This window comes from Triturus cristatus, chromosome 11 (genome assembly GCF_964204655.1).
Source record: "Triturus cristatus chromosome 11, aTriCri1.1, whole genome shotgun sequence".
NCBI lineage: Eukaryota > Metazoa > Chordata > Amphibia > Caudata > Salamandridae > Triturus > Triturus cristatus.
Window position 1 is genome coordinate 173,218,197 of NC_140594.1, and position 23,426 is coordinate 173,241,622.

The window sequence follows — 23,426 nt, forward strand, 5'->3', positions numbered from 1 at the left end:
GTCGGTGTGTGGATTCGTTATTTACCACCAACTAAAAGTTGATGGTAAATGACGAATACCTGTAAAAAAGCATTATTGTGCTATTTGAAATGTGCAATGTGGCAGACATACATGCCATATGTGCGCCACATGTGCACACATGCACGAATCAGGGGTGCAACAGGGTGTCAATGTGACACCCTGCCACCCATGATAATGCCTCCCCTATTACCGATTCGGTATTTACCGAATCGGTAATGGCAACTGGCTTCCCATTCATTCCTATGGGCCTCCAGGCCCATAGGAATGAATGGGAAGCCAGTTGCCATTACCGATTCGGTAAATACCGATTCTTAAATACCGATATTTACCGAATCGGTAATAATTTACCTACATTACATTTACCGATTCATAAATACCGAATCGGTATGTAAGAATCGGTAAATGTAATTTACCTACATATGGCCCCTAGTATGGTAATGCCACACTTGTCAGACACTCCACTCTCGCTATGCAGTGTAGGTATTTTAACATCCTGTTTTTTTTTTATTTTAAGCTCAAAAAATGTTACGAAATAAAACTAAATGGGTAACAAGCACAAGGGTTTAGCACTTAACCATTTGTAGAACTCCAGGACCATTATTATCCCATGCGTGCACACACTTTTTAATCTTTAACAAAGGCAACCTTGGAATAAAGGTGATTCAGGTGCCTTCAGTTGATTTCATTTCTACACCTTTCAGTCCAATCTACCTCTCCTGATTGGCCCCCACAAAACTAGAGGGCATTAGTCATATAATCCAGACAACTAGGCAGAGAAAACAAGCATTTGCAATGCAATAGGTCTCGCATTTACGCGTTTGAGCTATTGACATTGCAAATAACAAAGCTTCTTATTTTTGTTTTCGTTTTAAAAACATAAATAAAAGGCATTGCCATTTACAATGCCAATAGCTTAAACTCGCGTAACTGTGAGACCCATTGCATTGCAAATGCTTATTCTATCTTTGCCCCTGCTTTCTCTCATTACCCTTTTTCTCAGTGCCACTTTTGAAGGTGCTTTGAGTGAAAGAGGGGTAAAGGAGAGAAAGAAGAGGCACATTTTAAAAGACGGGGCACAAAGAACGTAGGGCTCCTTCTTCCTCTCAGTGCTCCTTCATCCAGTGCCTCTTCAGAAGAGACATGAGAAAATTGGCACTGAGACAGAAAAGGGCAAATGGAGAAAGGAGGACAAGGTGAAGGAAGAGGCACAGAACAAAAGAAAAAAGACAATGAGAAACAGAAGGGGTATAAAACGTGAGACCGGACACAGACATAAAGAAGGGCACAGTGACAAAGACGGGCGCTGAGAAAAAGAAGGGCCCTAGTTAAAAAAAGAACGCAGAGAGAAGAGCAGGAAAGCAAACGACTGAAAAGAGACCACTGAATGTGCATTGTGAGACTGAAGGAACAGAGAAACGCAAGAGAAATGAAGGCTGAATACGTAAAAAGCGGAGAGTGAACAGAATGACAGAAGGGGCACAGAATAAATAAAATGACTTGGAATGAGAGAAGCAGCATTGCGAGACAAAAGGGGTACAGAGAGACTCCATAAATCCAAGACACACACATAAAGGGCACAGAGAGGCAGACACAAGGAGCTCAGACAGAAACTACATGAGACAATAGACTGATGGAGCAGAGGCAACACACAGAAGTAGAAAGTTCACAGCGAAGTAGGAGAGAAAGACAAAATCATACTAATCAGACAGAATGGGCAAGGAGATAAAATGAACACAGAGACAGAAGACACACAAATGGGAGCCTGAAGAAAGCGGATGAAGGTCAGTCTAAATCGCGACAATTGGCCAACGTCCCCATAATGCCATTAGACAGCGAGATCACTGCTGCAAGGAAATCCAGTAGCTCAAATAAACAAGCATTGGCTGCGCGGCCGTGAAAGTGATCGCTCGCGGGCTGTGAGAGGAAATCCAGATGAGTAGGTGGCGAAGAGGACGCTAGGGGGCGGTGAAGGGGTGGAGAGACCGGCAGAAAATTAAAAGAGTGTGGGAAGGAAGGAGGAGGAGAGAGGGCGTTCAGGAGGCAGAAAGAGGGCGGAAGATGAGAGGTGGGAAGAAAGGGGCAGCCCGGGTGTGCGCAGGCGCGCAACGGCAAAAGTGAAAGCAGGCTGGTGTGCGATGTGCACGCACCATGGCGAGAGAGGAAAGCCAGATGGCACCTCTCCTCGTCATTGTGCGCGTAACCATACGCTCTATGCCAGACAAAATGCTGTGGTCGGCTTTTTAAAGCCCACACACTGAATGTCTCGCCAGAGCAACACATGCGCTGGCTCAGGCGAGACCTAAAAATCTCTGGCAAAGAGCATCCTCTAGGGGCCCGTCAGGAATTGCAGTGCCAGCCAAAAGTAGGGCAAGAACCAATGATCAAGCATGCCACCACATTGGGTGAGGATTTGTGGTTTCTATAAAGGACATCTTGGGCTACCTGAATTGGTCAGATGGTCATTACAGAACTGCACATACATTTGTGGACATTAATTCATAGGGAGCACGTGTGCAGGAGCAAAATTACCATCATCACCTTTCTGCTCATGGTAGCACAACGGCAGACAATGTAAAAGTCCATTAGTCATGTTTCAGGGGTGATGGCTGCATTTAGTTATTAAACAGATACTAATTAGGTAAACTTTTTGCTGCAAAAGTGTTACTATCCATAATTAAAGGACTGGCATAAGACTTGTCCACAGCATGAAAACAATCAGACAAAAGTAATTTAGACAGGGTGGAAACAACAACTGTTTGTCATGAAAATGTTTTACTCAATTACTCATGTCACATGTTTTTCCAACATAAGACTGTTTTACCCCACCTGACCTACCTGGCACGGTTTTAAAGTTAGCTCTGGTCTTAGGCAGAAGAAACATATCATTAAGTTTGAGAGCAATCTGCTTCAATTCTTAAACACATTCAGCCACCTGTCCTTATAAGTGCAAGTGTACCTTGCTTTCTCCATTCAAATACTTTTAACCCCTTCCATGCTCATGACGGAACGATTCCGTCATGAGCATCGGTTGAGCTGTGCTCATGACGGAACCGTTCCGTCATGGCCCCGCCCGCGCTCGAACCCTTCAGCACCGCGGGGGAATCCGCGCAGCGCTGAAGGGGTTAATGAGGGGTAGGCAGCTGAAAACCACAACAGGAAACATACTCTAAAGGCCTAGAGAAGGAAGGTGCTTGAATGCATTCTTAATCATTGCTGTGTGAAGCAGATCACCAGCTTTAAAGTTGTGCATTGCCGTCCCATACCAAAACAATAACAAAACATAAACGGTCTAGGAGGTCGGTCTCATAATACAAAACAATACTACCATGAAACTGTTCCTTTAACTCCAGTTTTGGATACTCAGTTTTGTTTTGCACTTTTCTAACACCAGATTTTAATTGCAGCAGGCACCTTGTGAGGACCTAAACAGATACCCTAACCAAGCACCTTCATGCACTGCAGCAGTACTGGCTTGATAACAGTGAAGTCCTGCAGGAGGTCTAGTCTATATTGGTAGGGACATCAAGCGGCTTGTTCGTCTTCACTTCTCCATACTTTTACTGTGTCTTACCTGTACTTTCCGCACCAACTCATAACACTGAAATTAAATACGTTTCATCCAACCTTCACTTCATCCCCTCTCGTTAAACGTTACCATCATACTGTTTTCTTAAACCCGCTTTTATTTGAATTACATTAAATGTCAATAATATACATATTTTAAACATATAATTTGTTTTAATTAATTAAAATAATCAGTAACCATACTCTAAAACTAACTCGATTCCTAAATTAAACTAAAATAACTTATTTTTTTAATATCTATTACATTTAAACATGAACACCTTTATTGAAACTATTTAACCGTAAATATATAATTTAAATAAATGAACTTTAAATGGATTCTAATAATGAAGTCTTATCCTGTCAATAAAGTAAATTGAAAAAATAATTGTTTTAATCGTACTGCTCAGCCCAACATGACATTTTATTAAATATATTCACTTTTCCTTTTTACTAAATTATTTTAAATATGAAAACCTACTTCTAACTGCAAATATTTGTGATTTATTTTACAATATAAATAAATGAAGAGTTTCTTCTAACATTAACAATTGTTTAATTTAAATCATTTTGCTTGTAATTACTGTAATACTAACCCTGAATTAAACCAACATCAATTGCTTACTAACAATTCTAATCATAAACTATGCATACCTTGAAACCAATAATCCTGCTTTGGAAAAGTGATAGCAAAACTGTAAAAGCGTACAACGTAAATGTTATCTTGAGGCAAGTGCAGGGAATTAAATATTAGGTGAAGGAAATGGGGCATGGTACAAATAGAACACCACCCAGCTGTGCAAGTTGTGAGGGGCATAAGCTCTCCACCCAAATCACCTGTAAGGTCATCCACAGCACTATAAATGTATCACCCGGTTAAGCTATTTTATTCTTTATCAAAACTAAACAAAAATATAACTGACCTGCCATTACAGGGTAGTCAAAGTGTTCCGCTGCTGGATCGAGGTTGACAACCTGTACAGATCTGTTCAATTCTTCACAGTGCTGCACCAATGTAGAACAGTAGGTGCTCTGAAACATAAAACATATTGTTCCGCAAGTCTGATTGAAAGAAATGGACAGTCCAGGCCTCCTTTGCCAACAAAGAGAGCGTCTTATGCTTTTGTCAATTAATGGACATAATGACATGGCAACGACTTTCAATTTTCCCTCCTCCACAAAAGAAAACGTGTCCTGGAGTCTCAAAAAATACATTTCTACCACTTCAGAGTCCTGAGCCACAGTCTATGCCTCCTACCTTTCTTGCAGGAGATCACGGTGGTCAATACCTTTAGAAACTTTGGGCCTCTGCATTTACATATAGCTAGGCTTCCAGCAACAACCTTAGTCAGAATAAAACATTGAAAATGCAGCAGTGCTATTGAGGCAGATGATATTCAACCACATGTTGACCAGGCATAATGAGCAGCATTGGCCCTCTGTAAACAACAGGACCCTTTAAAAATGGCTTGTGTGATTCACCAAGTCTTCTATCTGGAACTATCTTTTTCTGTCAAACTTATTCAACAAATACCGCCATGTGGTAAACCTTTGCCCAACCTCCCACCTGCTCTTTTCTCTGTACCAAATACGTATATGCTAGATGGAAGGGTAGATATCGGACAGCCCATGTGTCAGTTATGTGGAATTCTTATTGCGATAATAGGGAAGATAAATGTACTTCTCTTTTGCAAACATCTTAAAATGTGGTTGTTTGAGACCTAGTTCCATCTTTGGTAGTGTTGTTTCGGCTTTGCCTCGTGCTCAGTTCCAAGAGATATTTATTTGAGGGTGTTTCTTTTTCTCTACAAATAGCAGAGAAGAAAAAAAAGAGTAAGCAACAGCACCATCTTTATGGGGTATTGTGAGTGCTCTAATACATGCTCAATTTACTTTGTCTTAGTAGTTATATCTGTATTTGGAACATCATTCTTGTCATCATGGGGACCAAAGGTAGTACCAGGACTAGTTCTCTCCTGGGGAATTTGATATGAAGCAAGAGGGTACACTTGAGTTCTTCTCCTGTGAGCTGGAGGCCAACCCAAAACTACTGGTAAAAGCCTAAAGGTTTTCAGAGGAAGATATGGTCCTTCTTGATTTCCCCCTCGCTCTGCCAGTAACTATACACTCAGCCTGCAGGACAAAGACCACCTGCGTCCGCAACTTGTATGCAATGGCAGTGCCTCCTGCTATTAAGCCACCTCGTTATGGCAGAGAGACAGCAAGCGCTTACATTTCTACTCCCCATTTGTCTCAGAGTGACCAAATTTTAAGCTCAACTGTCCACTAAAGAGGAGAACAGACCATTTCGGGAGTAGAAATCCCACCACCTACTAAGACAGCAACAGAAAGAGACAAAATAGAAACAGTGTTGAACTGTGCTAACAAGTTGTACTGTACGACTACTGGATGGAGACTGCCCAGTTGCTTTCCATTACTGCTTTCCCACACTGTGCTTGAGGTCTCAGCTCCCATTTACCCTAATCCCCGACACTGTGCGAAGAACAGCATTTGATTCACTCCTTTTTTCACCAGTTAAGTATCTGCAGAAAGATACTGTTAATAAGTCATCAAAAAGCTTAACAGCACTGCGGAAAAGTATAGCAACTGTCACAAGACAAATTTGCATATGGTTGGTTGGTGCATGCAGTGAGCAAAAACATGGAGTGGAGTGTGGCTCAGAGTAATTATTAGCAGCTGAGAATAATTCAAGCATTCGACCTATCCCTTTTTTCTTCCCCTTATGAGTATGGCAGTCCTCCAACGAAATACCGATACTATCCTATTAAAGGTGTAGCAGTCCTCAAGAGTCCCATTAAAAGTACAATACCCCTTCTGAGAATAGTTGTACTGTCCAATACTTGCATAACAACCTATTGAGTACTGGTTTTGTCCTGCATTAGAGTGGCAGACAAGTCCTGTGCTTTCACACTAAAATTACAAACACCCATGCTACAATGTTAATGTTACTGCCATCAGAATCACAGCATCCCGACTGAAATGTGTTCATAGATTCTATTAGAATGGCATCCTTGCTTAGAAGTGCTGGTACAGTCCATTGCAAGCAGTGCTTTAAATGGGCCGGTACTCACCGGTACTGAGTACCGGCACTTCCGATTTTTTCTGCACTCAGTACCGGCACTTCTCTGTAGCCAGGGAGAGTACCGGTACCCTGATCCACAGCACGGAAGGCGTAGGTTAGGTTTCTCCTCCAGGGCAGATTCCGCTCTGCTTCGGAGGAGCATGTAATTATGTGTAGTGGGTTAATCTGTTTATTAGTGCCATAAACGCATTTCTCGTGTGTTTTGACATGTGCTGCATCTGCTACAGAAGTCATTAGGTACGGTCATATATTGCTCTTCCCGCCGCCCACTTGCCACGCCTCTATTCTAATGAGTACCTGCACTTATTTTTTCCCATTTAAAGCACTGATTGCAAGTATGTTGAGAAGAGCTATTACCAGCCAACTATAAGCACAACAACCCACTTGGCAGAAAGGTACTATCTCCTATACGAACAGCAGCACTGATGAATTGTACTGGTACCGTCCACTACAAGCAGTGCTTTAAAGGGGCCGCTTTTCACTGATACGGCAGTACCAGCATTATTTAATTTACTCCCCGAAGCTTTTCTTTCTTCTAGGAGTGTATCGGTACTCAGGAACGTGAAGAAAGGATCAGAGGCATGAGGGGGTCACTCTACAGCCCTGCATCAGCGTTGCTCTAAGCAACAGCTCATTTGATTTATCAGGGCTGCCCGGGGGTTTGGACAGCATGCATTGCACCGTAATTCACAGTGTGGCATCAACTGACCCAGTGCAGGTAATCACATTGCAGGTGTGCAATGTAAGGGCCTGCTGTCTGTCTCAAGCGAAACACGGAACATGAAAATCCAATTTGTGTAAAGTTTGTTTTGTTTTAAGCAGAACTCAGTGGTTTGGCGTTACAGTCCAGTTTAGAAGGCAAGAGACAGTATTAAAAACACTTGAGTTCTATGTGGACACAATTTTACTCTGACAAATAATTAAGCTACATTCATTTTTCGTCAGTGCCCTGCCAGAAAAGGAGAGAAAATGAAGGATAACTAAACAGGTGAGAGGGGAGAATGAGAGGAGAAAAAGAAAGAAAGTGGGGTAAAAGAATGTGGGGAGAGCGAGAGGGATCCTGAGATAAACATAACTGAAAGGGAATGAGAAACGAATTTCACAGTGAAGGGATTTGAGAACACTAAGTAAGCCTTAACTCAAACAAATTGAGGGACAAACTACAAGGAGGGTGATAAATGGGAAACAGAATGAGCAGAAGAGAAGAAAGAGTAAAATGAATGCACTAATGAACTGTACTAGTAACAGAAGGAGGCACAAATACGAGAATGACAGATGACAGAATGGGGGGGGGGGGGTAGGTATTGCTCTGGTCTTCCACAAGAGCAATATCAAGATAGGAAAGGATGAATCAGACAGGAAGTCACCGATATAATTAGAGAAAGGATGAGAGAATGGCCTGATGAGAGAGCAGAATGGAGAATGAGGCAAAAGTGCAGTTTTCGATTAAAAGTGAGTTACTAATGAATCAATTGTTAGGGGGATTCGCTTTAATGTAGTAGCTTGGCTTCAAAATTCATTAAAATGCTATTTTTCTTCACATAAAGTTACATGCTGAAATGAAGGAAATATGAAACACTAGTTACTTACATTCATAGTAAATATTTAGAAAACGCTATTGGGGTCTTTAATAATAAATAAGAACACACTGGAGGAACAATTAATTAAATGTCTACGTTCCCATGAAGCCGGGTGGCTCGTGGCAGTGAATGGTGCGTAAATAAATCATCCATGCATATTTTCTTAGCCTTCACTTGGAGTTCCACAACCGTTGTTTTTGTTCTTCGAATACTTTACACAAATGTACTTCATTATTTGTTTACTTTTAAACTGACTAGCTCAATTTGGCGAGTACCTGTACTTATTTTTCCCATTTAGCGCAGTGAACACAACCGTAGCAGCCTAGCTGAGGAGTGAGGGTGATTTCCACTGTAAGCATTCCATTTCTTTAAAGATGTGGCAGTCCTATAGAGAATTACTGGCAATACATCATTGAAAACACACGAGGACTTCTGGGAAATCCTGGTACTGTCCCACTAATATGACAAAACCCCAACGGATTAGGTCTGGTGTTGCCCGTCTGGCGTTGCCCATTTTGTGTTGCTGTTGTTGCAGTTTAATATGGCGTGAACTTGACCCGAAAGTATCAGAGCGCTTTACATGAGCACCAGTTGCATTACAGAAGAACACATTCATTTTTAGGAACAGGAAGATTACTTGATTTGAGCAGAATCACAGGATGTTTGAGCCTCCTGCCAGACTCGTACCTGATTCCCCAGCGTCAAAATCGGCCGCTTCAGCCGTTAAGCCACATCACCTCCCCTTTATCTGCATAGAATCTCTATTCTAATTTTGAAGCATGGATGTTTAAAGACTGCCTGTACTAAAATGGTGACAAGATGAGGCACTTAAATGCAAGGCATTTCGACTTCTAACATTCATGAAATATTAGTCACACTACCAACTGTGCGACAACTCCTCTTGGTGTGCATGCTTTCCCATTTCCCGCACTGATGTTTTAGATCTTGAAGACTATGAGCATGTCACCGCCCCCGCCTCTTTATCTTTCTCTTTCTCTCGTAACCCACGAGCCTTGAGGCTCATTTTGCAGTTAGCACAGGTGTCGCTTTGATATAAGTTGATTGCCGCCACTGTCACTCTGAATGTAAAACCTGTCTCACCTTGCCGCTGCCGGCAGGGCCCATCACCAACTGGGCATAACGAGGCATCGCTGCGTCCTGCAAAGCACTGGTCCAGCTATGACAGGATACTTTATCCGCTCGGGAGCTGCTCCATCATCCCATCAAACAATTGAACCACCAAGCTTGGTCAACAAGCAGAGAGCCGACAAATGTGGCTGCGGTACGGACATAAAAGAAGGACTGCTTAAACCTAGTCCACAGTAGCCATAGCCTGGAACACGATCATAGTAAATATGTCGGCCATCTTTAATTTTCTAACAATAACAGTATTTCTACACGATTTGTAAGTAATATTCGAAGATGCAACTACACTTGAGATAACTAATTGAGGTTATTCTTCTAATACCCTTTCTTTTACATGTAAAAGTGACGCTAAAAGGCTTATAAAAATACGCTACTATAATAACACTAGAAATGTACTAATATAATAATTGCCATCGTTCATAAAGTTTATGACTTTTGACGTCTTTTAAAGAAAATCTGTGCATATCCGATTCCCAAAAGTTCCGAAATGGATTCACCTAATACAAGTATGTCACCTAATTAGATGCATCAAGTTTCGGGTGATATCGTAGCCCTCTTTTCCTATAGATCGTGGCAACATGCAACTAGATGGCCGAGCGCAGCATTTTGAGACCCAGAAAAGTAACCTGCCTCACAGAACGTGACGGCAGTCGGCGCTGTTCAGCAGGTCAGAAGAACAGCTTTAGAACCTGAAACGTAATAGTCGTAAACTAAGTGCGTTTACTTTTAGACTGCAGGAGCCATTGAAGTTTTATTCTGTTTTAAAGTAGCGGCTTCACTATATTTCTGATTTCCCATTCCTGTCGGATTCAGTTATAATAAATACATAATTGAATATGAATTTATTATAATGTGGCATATGGATTTCGTTTAGAGCCAATAGCACGCTCACTGGTTTGTGTGGCCGTTTATTTTATTTATTCACTGGTCTAACGTCAGAACAGTGAAGCACCGAGCACTGAAAGTGGGGCTCTCGTGGATGAGGATACACCTCCTCCCTCTGCTCTTTGTGGACCCTCCCGAGGGAGGTGAGGGGGTAGAATCAAGCGGGGTGCTCTTGCAGTGCAAACCGCAATCGACTCTGTCAGTCGAGGTATCTGTAGATCCACGATGACAGCAAAAATAAGGCCATGCTGAAGAGCAGTTCTCACAAGGCCATTGTCAGCACCAGTTCCTATTCCTTGAAACTCTCATCCTGTCAGTGCGTCTGAGAAGTAGTTCAGAGACCTCAAATCTCACTCATTGCGAGTGAGACTCACACATTTAGAGGTGATGGAGCGCAGAAACCCAGGTAACGGGGAAAAGGGTAAGACCTGTATTGATATCCTCCCTTCGTCACAGACCCAGCATCACACTAACCCATTCACACATACAATCATTGGTGGGGCCCATAACACCAACATTCACACATCACTTCTACACTGGTCTGCACGCTCAGGAGGAATGAATCGTTCAAGCGCTCGACATGTAGGGGAAATACCTTATAACCTATAGGAAGAAAAAATATATTACAAAACTGTACATTGATACCTTTTTACCTACAGATCTCAATCCTAAACATCAAGGCACTCCTCCCACGTGATCAATGGATCAAATAGTTGGATTGGTTTATGGTGATTTAGAACCAGCTAAAACACATTTCAAGATTTAGATCTTACCATATTCAATAACCCACAAACTCGTATCTTGTTAATCAATATCTGTTTATCTAAATTCTCATCAAAGATTAAATTAGCATTTTAGAAAGTTTATCTCAAATTTTATGTAAATCGCAAAACATCATATTTACCTAATCTGGCTATTTGGAGTCCTCTAAATCTGCATACTCAAATCTGTCGTCATTCGTCAAAGCAGATCAAAGTTTAAAGTTCTTTGCTCAGCACGCTACAGTCTCAAAGATCGGCCAGAGACCAGAGACGTGCAAGCATCTATAGGTGCCTGTAGACTTTAGCATAAGTTCGCAGTCATCAGGTAATCGGGCAGCATCCGGACCATCAGGGATTCAGGGAAACGCAGCAGTCACCCTAACAGTAGAGTTCGAGTAGCGTCACCGTCATCGCCAAAGTCGAAGTCGATCGTCAGTCAATAGCTAGCTCCCTCTCTATTCTACCCTAGATTTTTATAATAAAATCAAAGCAAGAAGATACACTTTCGTTAATTTTTGTACGGTCGTGATTGGTTGCTTGAGATCGTCCGATGGACTTTAGCACAGTTCGAGGGGTGAGGTCACAAGTTCAGTCCGTTCTGGTTTTTTGTAAAGGTCTATTGTCTTTTGTTTGGCCGTCGTCCCACCGTGGCCTTGCTTTGGTACATTGGGATATAGGTCAAGAAGAGGCTGTAGGCGTCTTTGTCGCAGCTGCGCGGTTCACTCCGCGCCTCGTAGAACGGTGGCCACCTCGTCGTGTCGTGTCGGCGGCCATGTTGAATTTAGGCCCAAATGCCAACTTAAGCGAAACAAACACAAAAGAATAATTAATGCATAGAAATAATGAATCTAATGTTAACCCCTTACTAATCCCTCTATGTGTTTGTATTTATGTAGCGTATAGCGACATTTAAAGCAAATATATTCTCCTTTAGGTCATCTTCTCGAGCAACATTACACAACAATACAAAAGCAACATATATCATGCAATATTCTATTTACTACTTATACTACTGTTAGTATGCATACAGATTATAGTCATAAAGGTTATCTAGCCATGCAAAATGCAAATCCCACTTGTAATTTTGTATATTAATAATGTTGATTAATAACATGCAAACTCATTTAGTAATATTACAATTAATAGATTGTATAATTAGTATATTCATGCAGGATAGGGGGGGTATACAACATTTTGTACTACCCGCTCCATCAGAGGTCTGGAGGCGCTCTCACTCAGGAGTCTAAGTGTCACTCTTAATGAGAAGGGCTGGAAGCTGATATCTAAATGCACCTCTCTTCAGAGCCCTCCTCTATATAAAGCAGCTCCTCGGTATTTTCACAAATTACAGCTAATTAAAATTGCATAGCATTCAACATGCAGCATGCATATATTTTGTCTCAATATAAGAGCAGGAATCCACCGTCGCCAATGAGTGCGCTGCATGCTTTCTGTGGGGGTTGAAGACAAAAGATCTTGAATTCAGTACAGCAACATTATTTATAATACAAATTCATAGACCCATAATCATGGATTCTATGTCAGGACCGGAGGCTCCGATTATGCTTCTAATTTCTTTACTGATATTTTCTCAGCAGCCAATAAAAGAAAAGTAACCAAAACACTACAATACCCATGAGTACATTACAGGTCACATGATCAACCATAGAGTGTCCCCTATATAAGCTCCAGTCACGGTGACAGTGTCCTCTTTCTCCGCAGCCAGTTAAGTGCTTACCCACTGTTTCTGCTTTTGTGTGATTGTCACTGGCTTTAATTGTGTGTTGTTATTTCACTGCGATTGGGAAATTATTGCTCATTGTGTCATTGCGACTGTGTGAGTTTATTAGCATTGGGATTGAGAGCTTATACAGTTGCTGCTCTCACTTTCATTGCGGTAGCTTTAGACTAACTCCCTCATTCACCCGATCGGCTTGATTTTCATTGCTTTCCCTGTCAGGCGATCGCAAACTTTGCCGAGCGCGTGTTGGGAGTGCTCAGCCACCCGAGTTGAATTCCTGTGGAGTGGGAAGAAAAGAGAGTGAGGACACTCGTAAGATTGACACGCAGTCCTCTTTCAGTGGTGCATTGCGCAAGCGCGGCGGCCATTTTGCCTTAGGGCTTTTACGAACGCGAGAGCAGCATTTAATGCTCTTAACTTCTCTTAACTTCTATTTGGCTCGCGACTGCTCCCAGTGACTTCCCGCATTAACGGTTGTGTGTGGGGCTGTAGAATAAAGCATAGGCTTTGCCTAGAGTGGATCTGGATAGCCCTTCCTCCACTTTCAAACTTGACTATTCTTGGTGATACTTTACTTGGCTTGCCTGGGGTTGCTCCACTCCCCCTGAATATGCATAATCTTATATTCATTGTAAGCCTCACCTGTGTGTTTTAACCCCTTGTGGGAGACAGGCAGTCCTCCAGTGGGTTCATTAACGCTCTATTGTGTACCATTATGTCAGAGTTCTACTCCGAGGAGGAATATTTTGAGGAGGAACACTCGGGCTCCATGGAGCAGGACCTCGTTGAGGCATTGGACACAGGAGTACAGCACTCTGTGAATAAGGCCTCGGTGAGGGTTATAAAGCCATTGAAGCGACATTTATGCAACTATGCCCAGTAGCAAGGCTGGCTCCCCAGCTTGGGCAGTCGCCCCAGAGCCAGTGGGCAAGGGACCAGGAACCCCCACGCGGTGGACTTCGCAAAGCTGGCCAAGGCAATGGCTAATGATCATGATTATGGTACCCACAGTAAGTAGGCAACTATCACTGAGATAGCGCAGGAGGATGACGATGATACCTCCTCAGACCATGTTTCTGAGCAGGAGGAGGTGCATAGACCCTCCAACACCTTCCCAACCTAAGCTCCTTACTTTCGAGAGGACGCAGATAGTGCACCCCAATTCTACGGCATGGTTTTCACCTCAAGAAGTGGCCGATTAGGTCCAATTTCACCTTCGGCAGGCTTTTGACAAAGATGTGAGGGCACAGCTAAGATCAGAGTACCCTAGGCCTGACCTGGCAAGTAAGGTGACGGAGACGCCGGAAGTAGACCCTTCTATGCTCAATACCTTAAGAAGTACTCCAAGGACCCCAAAAAGGGCATAGACCAGACATGGAGATCATGCCAGGACAAGCTATTGGACATGACAAGACCCCTCACAAAGATACTAGAGTTAGGCTGTCGGGCCAAAGAGTCTGCAAAGGCTATTGATCCAGAGGAATTGATTGGCTGGGCGCAGAGGGTTGTCTGTCAGTTAGGTAATGCGAACTGTGCAATGTCCAGCGAGCGACGTCGCTCAATACTACTAAAACTCGACCCCAAATTGGCAGAGCTATCCTCCTCTGAATCGAGTCCCCTTGGCCAGGACCTGCTCTTCGGCCAACCCTTTCTCAAAGAACTTACGAAGTTTGTCGCCACCTTTAGTGGGTTAGATAAGGCCCAAGGATCCCTCAAATGAGCTTCCAGACCGGTTTTCGGCAGGGCCGTACGATACCGTGGGCGGCCGTTCGGCCGTGGTTACAACCAACGCGCCCAGCGTGGTCAATACGACTAGCAATGAGGAGGCTATCAAGACGCCAACTACAATAATAACTCCTCCTTCTACTCGACCCGATGGGCTAAAAACAGATTCCAGAAGGGCAGATATGGAGGAAATCAGGGCGGTCAGCAGGATGCCGGATATTCAGGTGAGATTGATTCCGTGTACAGAAGTAATGTTGGGGGCAGAATACAGTTTTTTCGGCACACTTGGCACACAATCTCGCAGCATGCATGGGTCTTAGAGACAGTGCAGGGGTACAAGCTAGAGCTTTACAACTCCCCAAGTCAGGGGTTCCCCCCCCAGATTTATTTTTCCCAACAAGATCAGGATTTTATCTCCGAAGAGATATATTCTCTGCTAGGAAAGGGGGCCATAGTGACCACAGACCCTCACCCCCGGGGATTTATCAGCAGCATCTTCCTAGTCGAGAAGAAGGGGGGGTGGATCCAGGCTAGTTTTAAATTTAAAGGATTTCAATCGATGGGTAGTATATCGGCATTTCAAGATGGAAGGCATCCATCTTCTGCGCGACCTCCTTCAGGAGGGGGAGTGGATGGTCCGTCCGGACTTGAAAGATGCATATCTGTCTGTTCCCATCTACGCTCCACATCGACATTTTCTACAGTTTCACTGGCAGGGAGTTTGTTACGAATACACAGTCCTTCCCTTCGGCCTCTCGTCAGCACCTTGGTGCTTCACAAAACTCTTTTGTCCAGTAGTGGAATTATTGAGAGCACGGGGAGTTCATCTGATCATATACTTGGACAACATCATCATCATAGCTCGTCACCCTCAACTGGTGATAACCCATCTCGAATGGGCGATCAACCTATTGCAGAGTCTCAGATTTATTGTAAATTGATAAAAATCGATTTTAATTCCAGCCCACTCAATCGAGTTTTGGGGTTTTCTGATTTACTCATGGAGTAGCCAGCTCATCCTGTCACCTCAGAAAGTCAGGTCTATCAAGAGAGAGTTGAGGTTGATTTTGCACAAGCAGAGTGTGCCATTGAGATCTGTAGCCCGGGTTGTAGGGCTTCTAGCCTCCTCAATTCAGGCTATCTTACCGGGTACCCTTCACAACCGGGTGCTCCAATGGCTCAAGATTCAACCTCTCCAGAAGGGCCTCGGGTACGCAGAACAGATTCCTCTCTCTGAGGAGGCGAGGTTGGAGATGTTGTAGTGGTTGGACCACCTAGAGGCCTGGAACGGCCGAGCCCTCTTTGGATCTACCCTGGATGTAGTGATAGAATCCGATGCCAGCTGGTGGGGTTGGGGAGCCCGTTGCAGCCAGATGTCCACGGGCGACCGTTGGTCACAGGAGGAACTTTCATTACATATCAATTGCCTGAAGCTTTTAGCAGGCTTCTTTGCGATCGCCTGCCTTTCACCTAGAAAGACGGACTGTTGTATCCTGCTTCACATGGACAACGTGTCAGTGGTACGCTATGTGAACAAGCTAGGGGGCACGAGGTCCCAGATTCTGCCCTGAGATTGCCAAAGATTTCTGGCACTCTTGCCTTCAAAACAGAATTCTGGCACAAGCCCGACATCATCATTCAGAGTTTATACTGATCACCCCACTCTGGAGAGCGCAGGCATGGTTCCCAGTACTTCTGGAGATGCTCTGTGCGGTGCCGATCCTTCTTCCTCAGCTGTGGAATCTATTGCTGCACTCTCTGAAGGCCCGTCATCCATTGATAGAATCAGGGCAACTCCCTCTGGTAGCCTGCTGGGTTTCAGGGACAGATGGAAGATCCCAGGCCTTTCAAGAGACGCTGACAGATTTATTAGCGAAACATGGCCAGCTAACACCCACAAGCTATACTCATCTACTTGGAAACAATGGTGTAATTGGCGCTCTCAACGGGAAGTGGATCCCACTAAGGCACATGTGTCTTTGATTGTGAACTTTCTAGCTTCCATCGCGGCTTTGGGCCTAGCCTATAGAACTGTAAACAATTTCCGGTCAGCCATCTCAGCAGGTCATGTGTCAGTGGATGGCAAACCGGTTGGATGCATCCTCTGGTATGCAAACTGCTCAGGGGTATCCGCATGGTCAAACCCCCTTGTCCCAAGTACTCAGAATTATGGGATGTGCCTTCTGTCTTGAGATTCTTGGAAGCCGGCCTTCCAAAAAGTATCTGTCAAGAAAACAGCTATCTTCTAAATTGACCATGCTACTTTGCCTGGTGTCATGCAAGAGAGTCTCAGATGTCCGTGCTTTAGATCTAGCGGGATGTAGGTTTTCCCCTGAAGGGGTGACTATTGCGATCACAAAGCGGACTAAGTGTAATACCTCTTCGATATCTTATCCAGCTTTCCCTAACAATCCAAATCTGTGTGTTGTGCAGTGTTTAAAAGACTATGAGGTGAGTACTGCTGAGTTTCGGGCAGACATGAAAGGTCAATTGTTAATTGTGCTGCAAAAACCTTTTTTGCCCGGTAACCCCAGTGACCTTGTCAAGATTGGTGCGCTGGTTCATGAGCCAAGCGGGTATTGATGTATCAAAATTTGGAGCCCATTCAGCTCGAAGGGCTATGTCGTCTAATGTTTTCTCTGTAGGGGTCAGCCTCTCAGACATTATTAATGCAGTTGATTGGTCAACAGAGACCACATTTAAATCCTTTTACTATAAGCCTATTGTTGATGTGGCATCTGTGGTGGTGGCTAAGCTTTAAACAAGCATAATCGGAGCCCCCGGTCCTGACATAAATTACAAATTTGCAAACATTTGTGACAAGAATTTTCAATTCTATTAAGGACACGGAGGCAAGGATTATCCCACCCAAACGATATGTATTTGCGTTGTAAATTGCAGTGTATGGTTGCTTAAGTATTTTCATACTGCATACATGATCCTATGTTTTCTCCCTTCCCTTTCTGCTTTATTGGTTAGATATCAGAGATGGAGAACGGTGTTATGGTTTATCCTTTACATTTTCAGGTGCTGATAACAAGTAGAGCCTGATGGTCTACATGGATGGAAAGTTATTGCGTTCCCTCGGAGGATACTACGACTCGTTGGTTCAGGAATCAGTTCTTGGATAAGGAGCCCCATTGGGCTGCAAGTTGTTTCTTCAAGAGGATGTCCTTCTGCAATAAGGATGGTTCTTCAGGATCAAGTTGTTGTTGATGGACTTTTTTTTTTATAACACATTTTATTAGATTTTTTCTTTCACAATTTACATCCAATTGGGAGAGGCGTGGCTTAGCCAGCTGCAAGATGGCCACACTTTAAGTGGGCTCTGCCGGCCAAGCCGAATATCCTTCAGAATCCTGTAGACAACTACCCCTAATCGGCCTGATACCCTGCTATCCTTTCCTACCTCATCCAGGGGCGTCCTCTTGTGTGACTTCTGGCCCCCGGCGGCGAGTTGGGGCCGAGATCAGCCACCCAATCATCGCGCCGAGACTGGGCCCTGCTTACGGCGAGGCCTGGCCCTTCCTACCGCTGCGGCCACCTGTGCCTGCGAATCGATTGGAGGACTGCGGGGGACCCTCGATTGCCGGATCTGGTGAGTGCCGCTGGGTTCAGTGTGGCGGGATTGGGGGTGTGTCTGCTGCACCGCCCGGGCCTCCCCGCGGCACGGGCACCTTTTCCATCAGCCTCCGGTGCCCGCTGCGGCGGCTCTCTGTACCTGGGCCGGGCGACAGGGGCGGCGCGCCCCCGCGACTCCCTGCCGCTCTTGACCCCAGTCTGGCTTGTCCTCCCGGTTTCCTCTGCGGGGCTTGTCTGAGCGCCTGGTGCCCTCGATCCTTACTGCGGCCTCAACCTGCCGAGTCTCCGCCAAGACACCTCGGTCCCCACGCGGTCACATCCGCTCCTGCTTCTCTAGGTTGCCTGGGTCTGGGCCCAATCTTGCCGCAATCACCGGCTGGTGCTTACTCCTGTCATGACCCTGCAGCCAACTTTGCTCCTGGTGCTTCCGACATCTGGCCGTCTCTTCTGGGGCTCCTGCGTGGGAGCAGGGGTGCCCCTGCCGCCCTGCGGGGCCTCCCTTTTTGTCATTGCTGCGGGGGTGCTCCTCGCCACTTCTCGACCGGCTGGCCTGCGGCGTCGGCCTGCACCTCTGGGCTCCCTGCGGCAGCGTCCCTGCAGTCTGTGCCTTCGGACCATGCTGGCCGCTACCTGAGGTCTACACCGGTGGCCCTGCTTCTTTTGGCGCTGGCTGGCGCCCCAGGGGAGGACTGATCCAAAGCAGCCCCAGGTCGCCTTCGACCTGCGTCGCCAGACGCGCCAGGATGGCGCCAGCTCTGATGGTAGTGACCCCGCTGCCATCACGGAGACGGTCCCCGCGCGTGAAGATGATCTGAAGGCAATTATGCTCGACGTCAAGTCCACGGTCACTGGTATTGCAGCCCAACTTGATCAGCTTTCTGTCCGTCTGGACTCAGTCAAGGCCCGAGTCGACTCCCATGATGCTTGTCTTCTGCATGTCGAAACTAGGGTCTCTGATGCCGAGGATGCCGCCACTCAAGATCGGCAAAAACTGTTACAGTTGGATAAAGTACTTGACCTCATTCGGAATAAAAATGAAGACTTGGAAGCGCGCTCCCGTAGGAGCAACCTACGCATCACGGGAGTGTCCAAATCCACCAATATTTCCCGAATGGAGAACTTTGTGGAACAGCTCATCAGAGAACTTTTTGGTGACTTCCTCTCCTCCGTCTTCATTGTCGAGTGGGCGTACCGCTCCCTCGGCCCTCGCCCCGGCCCTGGTCTGCCGGCCCGTCCCATCATCGCCAAAATCCTGAACTTCAGAGACTGAGATGCCATTCTCCGGGCGGCCAGAAAGAAAGGCGAAATCCGCCACCAAAGTAACTCTCTCTCTTTTTATCCTGACTACACCATCGCGGTCCAGGCAGCCCGCCACAAATTCCTCCTGGCGAGGCGTATCCTCCAAAAGCACGCAGTCCCCTACTCACTGGCTTATCCTGCGAAACTGCGAATCCGGCAGGGTTCTAAAATGCTTGTCTTCCCGGATCCTAAAGAGGCCCTTGCCTTTGCAAAGAAACTTGACAGGTCGCATCGCTCTTCACCTGGTAACTCTCAGACCACTGCAGCTAACCATCTCAGTGACAATGATTGAAAGGTTATGCAGTAATATTTGATGACTGATTGCAATTTCTGTAGTTTCGGCGCCTGCTCGACGCCGGCTATCTCTGTTGTTTTGGCCCCCCTGGTCATGCCGTTCCAGGCCCAAGATTTGGGGCTTTTGTTCATTTGCCATTTGATATCTCCTGATTGTTGTCTGTTATGCTTCAGCACTTGGCCACCCTGCTTTCACGGCAGGTGTGTATGCTGAGCGACGCCATGCCTCCACGGGATAAATCCCTTGCTTGACATTGTCTCTCCCCTTCCCAGTTGTGGGTTCCTGGGGTCGGTGTGGGTGGTATCTCAGCCTGATTGGGGGGTTGGAGTGGGTGGAGGGGTGGTGGTGTTTTTGGGGTTGCTTCTGGGGGTGGGAGGGATGGGTGGTCGGGCGGGGGGTGTTGGGGGACTGTTGCCCCTGATTGGGGCTTTGTTGTTTATTTCTGTACTTCTTCATGTCATTTGCTTCTTCAGGACATGTCATTCTTATTTTGTATGTTTGTCTAATGCACACAATGGGCTCGGTGCTATGCTCTTTATTTGCGCCTCAATTGACTGCCTCCCAGCTGAGGGCTTCGCGGAGATTACTTTTTTTGCACTCTCATGTGAGGCTCTGTTTGTATTCAGGGTTTGGTCACCACTTGGCGACCCTACCCCTACTACATTGCCTTTACTTTTGCACCATTCGTGGCAGCACCGCCAGTATTTACACACACCATTTTTCTCTCCCTTCGGCTTGTGTCTCACTGTCCTCCCTGATGCAACACTATGACGGACACTGTCTTATGGACTTGGAGCGTCCGGGGGCTTAACGACCACCGGAAGGCACAGCTGGTCCACGCCCACCTTATCCGACATAAGGTGGACATATGTTTCCTGCAGGAAACCCATCTCATGCCCGCCACGTCCTCTAAGCTCCTCTCTCGCCACTGGGGCGAAATTCACTCCTCCCATTATTCTAACTATTCCCGGGGGGTGTCCATCCTATTACGTAAGGGTCTCCCTTGGCACACTTCACAGGTAGTTGTCGACCCTGGGGGACGCTTTGTGGTTCTTCACAGTACACTTCACGCCCAGTCCATGACACTTGCTGCTCTGTACGGGCCTAATTGTGACGACCCTGATCTCTTCTCACAAGTTTGACACCACATCTCAGTTCTTGGCCCTGCTGCTCTCCTCTGGGGGTGGATTTTAATATAACACTGTCTTCTTCCCTTGATCGGTCCGGCCCCACACCCTTCACCCGTGTGCCACTGATCTCCTTAGCTCCATTTTTGCCGATAACTCCCTGTACGACGCATGGCGTCACACTCAACCCGACACGCGTGAGGGTACCTGTGTCACTAGCTCCCGCAGCTGTTGGTCACACTTGGACCTCTGGATTACTACCCCGGGCGCTCTTGCCTGACTCACCTCCGTTGACCACATGGCACGCACCCTTTCCGACCGTGCTCCTGTTCGCTTATGCCTGCGCCTTCCCCACTCCCCCTGCCGTGCTTTCTCTTGGCGGCTCACCTCTAACGCTCTTCGGGACTCGGTATTCTGCGATGAAATACAGACCGCAATCACAAATTTCTTTGAGCTAAACGTGGGTTCTGTAGATACCCCGCCTATGCTATGGGAGAGTTTAAAAGTCGTTATCCGTGGTGAGTGCATTTCTAAACAGTCCGGCGTACTCCTTTCCATCCGCGGCACTCTTGACAAATTAGAAAGGGAGATCAAGGATCTCGATGCCTCTCATGCTCGGGACCCCGACCCTGATAAGCTTGCCCAGATCCGGGGGAAACTGACTGATTTCGCCAAGGAGGCTAACAGAGAACTTGCTTTTGTCGGCAGAGAGGCTCGGGCACGCCGTTTCGGCGAGGGTGATCGCCCTGGAAAAACCCTGGCTAACCTTCTTCGCCCGCCTCGGGCTGTGTGCTACATTAATGCCCTCCGTGACGGCGATCCTGATTTAACAACTTCACCCGAAGACATCAAAGAGCGTTTAATTTCGTTCTATACACAACTTTACACGGCTGGCTCAGTACCTTCGCATGAGGTTCTTGATCAATATTTTGACACCCTCCAACTGTTATGGCTCGGTAATCCCCACCGTTAGTTCCTTGATGAGCCTTTCTCCAAAGAAGAGATACTAGCTGCGATTAATGGTATGCCGGTGACAAGGCTCCTGGCCTGGACGGCCTGCTATCCTCCTTTCACAAGGCCTTTGCCCCCACTTTGGTTCCCCATTTTTGGTTCCCCATTTAGCCGCCATGTATAATGAGTCCTTTGAGACGGGCCAGTTCCCCCCATCGCGTCGCGAGGCCTTACTCACTCTACTCCTAAAGCCGGACAAGTCACCTGAACTGCGGGACTCTTATCGCCCTCTGTCACTTATAAACACGGACAATAAAATTGTTGCTAGCTGCGCGCCTTCTCCCCCTCATGCCACTCATTGCCTGCCCAGATCAGTCCGGCTTTATCCCCGGCCGTGCCACCTCACATAATCTTCGGACCATTTTCTCCGTTCTCCACCAAATTAACCCAGCACTCCCGGCAGTGGCAGCCTCGCTAGACGCTACTAAGCCTTCGACACTTTAGAGTAGCCTTTCCTGTTCTATTTTCTCCCCCACTTGGGCTTCAGTCCCATCTTCATACGCAAAGTGTCACTCCTTTATACCCTTCCCACCGCCCATCTTCGGATCAACGGCCAAATCTTCGTTGCCAATTTCCATTGAGCGCGGCACACGGCAAGGGTGCCCATTGTCACCAATGCTATTCACCATCGCAATGGAGCCTCTGGTTGCCCGACTGCGCCAGCACCACACCCAGAGTGGCATCGGCTTTGCGGCTCGTGCCCTACTTGTTTCTATGGACGCGGACGATGTCACACTCTACGTCCGCAACCCTCAGGAGAACCTCAGCCTTCTGGTTCGCGAGGTGATACGCTTTGGCGGCTACCCCGGCATCCAGGTGAACTGGAACAAGTCTGTACTGTTTCTTCTCACTGATGCCACGGTGCCCTTCGATCCGGATTATCCCTTTGTGTGGGCGACTGAGCCCACCAGGTATCTTAGGATATGGCTGAGTAGGGACGTCGATGAACTCTGGAGGGCCAACTTTGGCCGTGCGGAGGACTGGTTGGAGTCCAAAATTCCCCTCTGGAATCATTTGCCACTCACTCTGGCTGGTCGCATAGCCGTTGCTAAGATGGTGGTGCTTCTGAAGTTTCTATATTTATTCGTCAATATCCCTATCCCCCTCACCGCTCATTTTTTTCATAAACTTCGCTCTTTGGTGATCTCTCTGATCTGGGCCGGCCGGCAACCCAGGATTGTTTATAATATCTTGACGCTTCCCATGTTGTGTGGGGGTCTTGGCACCCCCGATTTCTAACTACATGCCCTTAGTGCCCAGGCCAGTTTCCTTCACTTCTGGCTTCATTACACCCCATTTCAGCCTCATGTTGCAGTTGAGGCTGACCTCGCCACTCCATAGCTGCTCACTACAACTTGCTTGCCCTTGCGAGGCCTCCACGTGCTGAGATTGAGACGGTTGAGACCCTACGATGGGCTTGGGAGGGGCTCCGGAAATTCTCAGGTCCGGACGTGCTTTCTGCAACTGTGATGCCCATTGCTGATCACCCGGCTTTTCCCCCTCTCCAATCTTCAGTGATGGTGAAGCACGCCACTCATCTTGGGCTCTCTACTGTGTCCGATCTCTACCCTGGGAACACATTTTAT

The 23,426-nt window shown here is 46.4% G+C and overlaps 1 protein-coding gene across 1 annotated transcript in view; it reads right to left on the reverse strand.

The window, feature by feature from the left end:
• Positions 1 to 9,568, reverse strand: part of GPN3 (GPN-loop GTPase 3) — an 81,272-nt gene extending 71,704 nt beyond the window's left edge. Inside the window, exons 1-2 of the mRNA XM_085633217.1 lie at positions 9,370 to 9,568; positions 4,509 to 4,617 (exon numbers count right to left, since the gene is read on the reverse strand). Of these exons, the coding sequence (XP_085489343.1) occupies positions 4,509 to 4,617; positions 9,370 to 9,417 (157 nt within the window). The 5' untranslated portion in view covers positions 9,418 to 9,568. The remainder of the gene's footprint in view (positions 1 to 4,508; positions 4,618 to 9,369) is intronic.
• Between the last annotated feature and the right edge of the window lie 13,858 nt (positions 9,569 to 23,426).